At 38.4% G+C, this 8954-nt stretch overlaps 1 protein-coding gene across 1 annotated transcript; it reads left to right on the top strand.

The window, feature by feature from the left end:
* Positions 1-4115: 4115 nt before the first annotated feature.
* LOC127129344 (protein MAIN-LIKE 2-like) lies at positions 4116-5153 on the top strand. The gene is made up of 2 exons (XM_051058557.1): positions 4116-4241; positions 4343-5153. The coding sequence occupies exons 1-2, from the start codon at positions 4182-4184 to the stop codon at positions 5054-5056; spliced, it is 774 nt and encodes a 257-aa protein (XP_050914514.1). The 5' UTR covers positions 4116-4181; the 3' UTR covers positions 5057-5153.
* The last annotated feature ends 3801 nt before the right edge of the window (positions 5154-8954 follow it).

Genomic DNA, 8954 nt, shown 5'->3' on the forward strand with positions numbered 1-8954 from the left:
AGTTAGGTCCCTGCGAACTTGACCCAAAATTAGGGTTTTTGTCAAAATGACCTATAATGTTTTGAAATGAATGATGAGCTTCCAAGTTTCAAATGGATTTTTGATGAACATGAAAGTTGTTCATATGGCGACTGTTGTTAAAACTTGAATGGAGGCGCCAATTGGATTGGCTAGGGCAGGTGCCCTAGCCAATCCAATTGGCGCCTATGTGTAGGTTTTAAGAGGAGGCACCAACTCAATTGGTGACTCCCTCATAAAATGCCTTTTTTGTCTTATAAATAGATGCGTTGTGTGACCAATTGTTCCATAACTCATATAATCATTTGGCTATCATTTTTGGTGTTCGTCGCCGATACGGTAAGGTGATTTATGCGAGAGACAAACCTCAATTGCTGATGCTGTTTTGGAATATCACCACGTTAGATCAACTGAAGAGGGAGTTGGTTCGATGGTTAGACGGGAAAATACCAGAAGGGGAAAAATCAGAAGTATTGAGAGACTTGACATTATCTTTGGTTGGGTGTGAATGAAGACTGATAAGGATGCTAGGGAAATGATGTTCGGTCGAGACGACATTAATTTGATTGTTGTAATCAGTTAGAATTATTTATGTTTTCAGATGTTTTGTACTGATGTTGGTTATGAAACTCGTTGTAACAAGAACTTAATGATATATAATGATTGATTGTTACAGAAATACAATGTTACAAAAAGCTTAAGATCTAGATACAATGTTACAAAAAGCTTAAGATCTAGATGATGCTCCTTGATTGGGACAGTTGTTTTTGTTGTGTCCTGGTTGACGATAGATACTACATAATCTTATCATTTTATCTGTGGAATCCATCTCTGTTCTGATACGTGTGCTGTTTGGCCTTCCTTTCTTCTTTCTACGCATTTCTTCATTGTGCCAAACAATATCTCCTTCATATGGAGGCCAGTAATCCTCCATTGGTAGTACTGAAAAGCTTTGACTATATACATTCATGATGGTGTTGGCCTTGTACACATCAGATAAATGGGTGTAAGCGTCTTGACGAGTATAAGCGCATGCTGCAATGACATGGGAGCAAGGTATGCGGAAGGCCTGAAATTTTCCACAATCGCACCAACTTTTTTGTAGTCTAACAGCGTAAGCTAAATTTGGTCTCCCCTCGTTGTTGCCCATTGTTTCCTGGACGCTAAAATTTTGTCTATGACGGTCAAACACTGTTACAGCGTGTGTCGTAGCTTTGATGCTCTCCTCTTTCATGACCTTCATGCAACACTCACTGAATACTTGTCCGGACATTAACACTGCACTCCATCTTTCACCTCTGGTTGCGAACATAGAAGCCAACCTATAATAGGTTGATCTTACCAAGGCGGTTATCGGCAGATTTCGAATTCCTTTGAAAACCCCGTTCATGCATTCCACAATGTTTGTTGTCATGTGGCCCCATCGACAACCACCGTCAAATGCTCTTGTCCACTGCTCTACTGGGATGTTATTTATCCATCTCCCCGCGTCTTCATTAGACAGTCGAATTTCATCACGATAATATTGAAATGACGGTTGAGTTAAAGCATACCCAGCATTCACCACCTTCTTGCGAAAATTCTTATCTTTTATAGCACGCATGAAGTTTTGTGCAATGTGTCTGATACAGTAGACATGTGTAGAAGGAGGATCATGCCATCCGTTGTCATGGTTGTTGTAGGCACTTTCAATGGCAGCATGTCTATCAGAAATCAAACATAGATTGGCTTGTGGAGCGACATGTGTTCTGAGATGTCGAAGAAAGAAACCCCATCCACCAGCCGTTTCACCTTCAACAAGAGCAAAGGCAATGGGAAATACATTGTTGTTACCGTCTTGTGCAACCGCCATGAGCAAAGTACCCTTGTATTTTCCGTATAACCAAGTGCCATCAATTTGCAAGAGAGGTTTGCAGAAAGAGAAACCTTTGATGCACGGGTCAAATGCCCAAAAGAGACGGTGAAATATTCTATTACCTGTAGCACAGGTTCCGTCTGGCATCATTGCTGGCACTGTCTCCATAAAGCCACAGTTCCTGGGACATAAGTTTTTAGTGCCCATAAAAACCGTGGTAATTCCTTGAATGAATCCTCCCAGTTGCCGAAAACCTGTTCAAAAGCCTTTGTCCTCGCAATCCATGCTTTCTTGTAAGATGGAGTATAATTATATGTTGTTCGGATATGGGATATAATTATACTCACCTTCACCGATGGGTCTTTATTTACCAATGGCAGAATGTCTTGACATATCAAAGCTGTGCTCAGTTTACGGTGATCTTGTTCAACGTTAGTTGCAACGCAACTGTGCGGTGGGTCTATTGAAGCGATCTCCCAAGAGTCATTTTTCTTCTTGTAAGATGCAGCCAAACGAAACTTACAAAGCATGTTACGATATTCGATAACATACCTTCTAGAATCAGCACGTTTCACTGTAAAGTCAGCAAAGTTGTTCATGTGGAATTTTTTGATTGCCAAGACACATTCTTCTTTGGTACGAAACATGTCTCCCACCTTTAATTCGCCTACTGGTCTCGGATACGGATTATAGAAGACACTGTCGGAAGTTTCATCGTCGTGAAGATCCATATTTGTCATATGTTAAGGAGGATTGTAGGCATGACTAGGAGGTATTGGTGGTGGTTGAGCATCATCTTCATCGTCGTTGTTCAGCATGTGATCAACCTGTATCTCGGTCTCCTCTTCTTCTTCATCAACAACGTCGACTTCTACTTCTGCTTCTGGTTTGAGTTCATCTGACCATTGTGCATCATCTGCAGCATCTTCAACAGCTGCATCCTGATCGGTTAGTTGAGAATGTTGAGACGGTATACATGGTTGTAGAGTAATGTACAACTCGATACAATCCATGCCTGAATGTTCATGACTAAGAAACATGTTTTCAACATCTTCATCGTCTCGTACCTTAAGGGGGAAAAACTTGCATTGACCATTCTCAAAAAATATAGGATTTTGATATGTGATCTTTGACACAATACCTGATCCTATAAAGGATTGTATTGTTTTTTTCAAATGCAAAAAGGTTGCATTTCTCTTGATCGTGATTCTAATGGTATCAGTGTTTCTAAAACAAAAACCATGAAGCTCAGACTCAAAAGTTTCACCGTTGCAGTGAACGTTGACACTGTATAATGATGAAGATGACATTTTAGAGATGAAAACTATTTTGCAAGTGCAGATGAATGTGAGTGAAGTGTCTTGGATGTTTATAGTAAGACACTTAAATAGATGGTATCAGTGTCTCACATGCTAGCTAGTTCTGAGATGATGTGTCAGACATTGAAGCTACTCTGAGATAATGTGTCAAGCATGCAAGCCAGTTCTGTGATGATGTGTCTGTCATGCAAGACAGTGTGAGTTGATGTGTCAAACATGCTACCTAGTCATGAGATGATGTGTCTGTCATGCAAGACAGTGTGAGTTGATGTGTCAAGCATGCTAGCTAGTCATGAGATGATGTGTCTGTCATGCAAGATAGTGTGAGTTGATGTGTCAATCATGCAAGCTATCAACAAGTGACTCTTCAGCATGCAGGAGACCGAACAACCACGTGTCTGACATGTAAGCTAGGTCTTAGATGATGTGTCAATCATGCAAGACAGTCTGAGATGATGTGTCAACCATGCAAGCTATCAAGAAGCTAGTCATCAGCATGCAGGAGACAAGACAGACACGTGTCGAACATGTAACATAGTCAGAGATGATGTGTCAATCATGTAAGCCATCCACAAGTGAGTTGTTCAGCATGCAGGAGACAAGAATTCCACGTGTCAGACATGCAGATGGTGTCGCCAATTGGTTTGGCGCCTACACTTAAGGCTTGTACATGGTCGCCAATTCAAGTGGCGACCCCATGGAGTCAGTCCTCGAAACCAAGCATTCAGAACTAGCCTTGCATGCATGTACCTATGGTGTCGCCAATTTGAATTGCGCCCCCTCTTTAGGATTGTACATGGTCGCCAAATGAGGTGGAGACACCATGGAAACACAAATTTGTATGCTCTCATCCATTTGCCTATAAATACATCCACTCCTTCAACAATTCTTCCACACCAACATTCTCACTACTTCATCTACAATACTTCTTTCACAATTTCATCTTCAACAACATCTTCCAATTTCATCTACACCAACTCCCCAACAATATGTCTTTACTCACAATGGGCGAAGCACACAGAGGAACAGTTGCAAACATCGCAACATACGTAAGTTTTTTCTTATACTAATTTTTTATGTTTCATCTCCACCAACCCCATTTTATTTTGAAATACCAACTTAGTCAAGTGTTATATTATTTCTATTATAGGATGTATCAAGGTTTCGAACTCGAGTCCACGAATTTGTCCCAATGGACCCGATGATTCAACCTTATGTTGAACTCGCCGGTTTTGGTCAGATTAGCAAGATTATGTCTTGGTCTATAGATAACAAGTTCATTCTAGCCTTATGCGAAAGATGGAGGCCAGAGACACACACATTTTGGTTTCCAACCGGTGAGTGTACCGTGACGTTGGAAGACGTCTACATGCTTTTAGGACTACGAATTGAAGGCAAAGCTGTTAATGGTAAGACCAACTATGCAAATTCAATTTGCATGGAGCTTTTAGAAACTGATTTGTTAGATGATAATGCTAGAGGTCAAGGTATACTACTCTCACTCCTAAAGTCATATTATAATAGTTTATATTTAGATGAGCATTCTACCGAAGATGCTCGAATAATAAAAACTAGGTGTTACATTATATTGTTACTAGGATCCTTTTTATTTCCCGAAGGTAGTGGTTCTAGCATGCATATTATGTACTTACCTCTACTTAGACATGTAGATAGAATAGGTAGTTACAGTTGGGGATCCGCATGTCTAGCCTATCTCTATAGTTCGTTGTGCAAAAACTCCCACAAAGACACATCTACATTTTCTGGATGTGCTGTTTTGCTACAAGCATGGGGATGGTCAAGACTACCATCTCTAGCACCGGTCAATAACAACCCTTTCACTTTTCCATATGCAAAAAAGTAAGTTGTTTAAATTGCTATATCTTTACTTACTTCCTTACAGTTTAGTACCTATAACTAATTTATTTTAACTTTTTGGTGTAGATGGTCGGCACGTGGTATGAGTTACAACAGATGTCCGAGACACTGTATTACTCAGTATCGCAACCTGTTGGATCACCTTCGACCGACAGACGTAAGCAAAATAACTTCATTAATTTGTCATATTATGTTGACTTTTTCTACATTCATTTAAATCCTATCTTCTTTAACATTTCAGTTCATTTAGCGTCCATACCTTAATCTGGATCATGAGCATGAGGTCAACCCTGAAGACGCAGCTGTATGGACAACATGCACACCGATAATACGGTTCACAACAGTGGAGATGCATAACACCGATCGTGTGAAGCTGCAGTTCGGTATGGTCCAGAATATCCCAGATCCCCCAGCTAGCCTAGGAGAATGGCATATGCGTAAATTGAACGACCAATGGAACTTCAACCCTTGGCAAACCTTCGCAAGATCGGAGTGTTGCAAGTGGAAGCACCGTCATGACCATGTCTTAACTGACGCAGTCATGCCAAATGAGGTAAAATCAAGTCGCACTTATATGGCTTGGTACAGATCGGTTGGATTTCAATTCATCGCCGATGATATGTACCTCTACGACCCACGCCAGACAAGTTACACACAAGAAGGATCAACATCTAACCCCCAACAACATGATCAACCCGGTTACTCACAACCACCTATCCGTCAAACTTTCCGTTCCACAAACACACAAACATACAACCAAAATATGCCATTCACCCAACCCCAATACCAAGAACATCCCCCATACCACCACCAACAAATGGACCATCAACCTCAGACCGAACATCGCTTCGCACCCACACCATCACCCTACCAAAGTCGCCTTAGCCAAAACAATAATCGCCCCTCCTCCTACCGTAGCCAAGAACCCCAAACATCACAATACCAAAACATCCCACAACCATATCTCTTCCAAACACCCCAACAACCTTTCCAACCTTTCCTAGACCCATCATTCACACCCATGTCTCCCTTCAAGAGTCTCGGTCTCCCATCCATGAGTCAACCACACCCCAACTTCTCTGGCATGGGTCATGAGCTCAGTTATGCCGGTACACCATCATTGAATACTGAAGACTATGCTGAGTTGGCTGAATACCTCAACGGATCTTCTCTTGTAGGAGGTAATGACGCTCCTGGACCATCAGATGAACAAACACCGGTGCAGAATCGTCAACGTGGGTTAGGGCCAAGGGTTAGGGTAGCTAGGGGATGTGGGACCGGAGGTCGGTTAGGTGATCCCGGTCATCACCATTAGGATTCTTTGTGTAAACTCCAAATTTTATTAATATCAATTCGTATTATATCAAATTTATCTTTGTGTAAACTCCAAACATTAGGTTTCTTTGTCTAAACTCCATTTTGGCAAAATTCACATTCACATGTTTTGACTGAAACCCTAATTTTGGGTTAACTACCCAACTACGTAACTCACTCATTTTTTATGATTTTGAGATGGGACAAAGTGCATTGGAAAGTTTGAGATGTCTACTTAAATTGTTATGTTGGACAAAATTTCATAATTCTAAAATAAACACATATGATAATACAAAACATTATAGGCCACATAACAATTGAAATGTCAAAGAGTCCAAGTTCAGGTGCCCATACCTTTCTAAAACAAAATGCAAATGATGCAAAATTTTAGTCCAAATTCATTATCTTGAAAAGATCTACAACTTTTATGTTTAAGGTTTTTTCATTTGAGGCTTTTATCATTCAAACAGAAGGGCTTGAAGTTGGTCCCTTTTGGCAAAATTCACATACACATGTTTTGACAGAAACCCTAATTTTGGGTCAAGTTCGCAAGGACCTAACTCACTCATTTTTTATGATTTTGAGGTGGTACCAAGTGAATTGGAAAGTTTGAGATGTCTACTTAAATTGTTATGTTGGACAAAATCTCATAACTCTAACAGAAACACATGCAATAATACAAAACATTATAGGTCAGATAACAGTTGAAATGTCAAAGAGTCCAAGTTCAGGTGCCCATACCTTTCTTAAAAAAATGAAAATGATGCAAAATTTTAGTCCAATTTCATTATCTTGAAAAGATCTACAACTTTTATGTTGAAGGTTTTGTCATTTGAGGCTTTTATCATTCAAATAGAAGGGCTTGAAGTTGGTCCCTTTTGGCAAAATTCACATACACATGTTTTGACAGAAACCCTAATTTTGGGTCAAGTTCGCAAGGACCTAACTCACTCATTTTTAATTATTTTGAGGTGGGACCAAGTGCATTGGAAAATTTAAGATGTCTACTTCAGTTGTTATGTTGGACAAAATTTCATAACTTTAACAGAAACACATGCAATAATACAAAACATTATAGGTCAGATAACAGTTGAAAAAATCAGAAGTCCAACTTCAACTGCCCATAACTTTCTCATAAAAAATCCAAATGATGCAAAATTTATGTCCAAATTCATTTTATTGAAAAGATCTACAACTTTCATTTTGGAGGTTTTGTCATTTGAGGCTTTTCTAAGGGAGTCGCCAATTGAATTGACGCCTCCTCTTAAAAATTACACATAGGCGCCAATTGGATTGGCTAGGGCACCTGCCCTAGCCAATCCAATTGGCGCCTCCTTGCAATTTTTAAGAGGAGTCGCCAATTCAATTGGCGCCTCCTCCTAAAAGTGGGGTAGATTGGGAAATTTTCTGAAAACTGGGGTATTTTGGGAATTTTTTCGAAAAACTGGGTTATCTCGGTAAAAAAACCACATTTATCTATCATATTCGATTGGACTTTGTTATAGTAAGTTAATTGGAGAGTAATTTGCTTTTTTGTTTGAGCTTCGGCATTTTGTATTATAAAAAAATACATTATCATTAATATATATATATAAAATACATTTATAAAAGATATCCTTAATAATTTTATTATTATTTCTGATTTTTATTATAAGTCGCTTTTGAAAGATATTATATAGAATAATATAAGTTGTTTTGTAATACCAATGAATCATTAATGATGTTTTTTTTATTATACCCTTAAATATTTATTATTCTCTCTCCTTTTAAGTATGTTAATTTGTCTTTTCAATACCATTAATAAAGGATAATTTTATAAAATTCTTTATAATTTATCTTTTTCATACCATAATTATTGTATTTTTTGATATATGTAAAAAAGAAAAAAGAAAAAAATGATTTATAATAAAAAAATTGAGGGATTATATGTTTTCAAAACAAAATTACGCCCGTCACATAAAAGTCTTCAATACAATTATGCTGAAAATTATAATCTTTTATGACAACCATATTTTCTATTATTTGTGTTTTTTAATTTTATTTTGTATCGTTTATGTTATATTATTCTAATTAATCAAATATATTTATGACAAACCCATCCAGGAACGAGTATTTGCCTATTTTTTTATTAAAAGCAGAAGATATAGATACAAATGGAATTAGGGGTGGCAAACGGGCATGCCCGCCCCGTTTAGGTCCGCCCCACAAAAGCCCGCAAGAAAACGGGGCGGGGCGGGGCGGTCAAAGGTAGAGATGCGGGCTCACTTACTATGCCCGCCCCATTTAATGACGGGCATGCAGGCATGCCTGTTATTCTCTTTAAAAAAATCTTTTTCACTCATGATGATATAATTTTAAAAAAGTACTCATACATCCTAATACTACTAAAATCTAATAAAGTCTTTGCTAAATAATATATGTAAAAACACACTTGCATTGCATAAAAATCACTATCATTATCCTACATCAAATAATTAAATTCAACAAACCTTAAATTAAATATCACGAATTTAACATAAGTTCAACACCACAAATTTAACAAAAGTTCAACTCCATAAATTCAACAAAAG

This window comes from Lathyrus oleraceus, chromosome 3 (assembly GCF_024323335.1).
Source record: "Lathyrus oleraceus cultivar Zhongwan6 chromosome 3, CAAS_Psat_ZW6_1.0, whole genome shotgun sequence".
In the NCBI taxonomy this organism is placed as follows: Eukaryota; Viridiplantae; Streptophyta; class Magnoliopsida; order Fabales; family Fabaceae; genus Lathyrus; species Lathyrus oleraceus.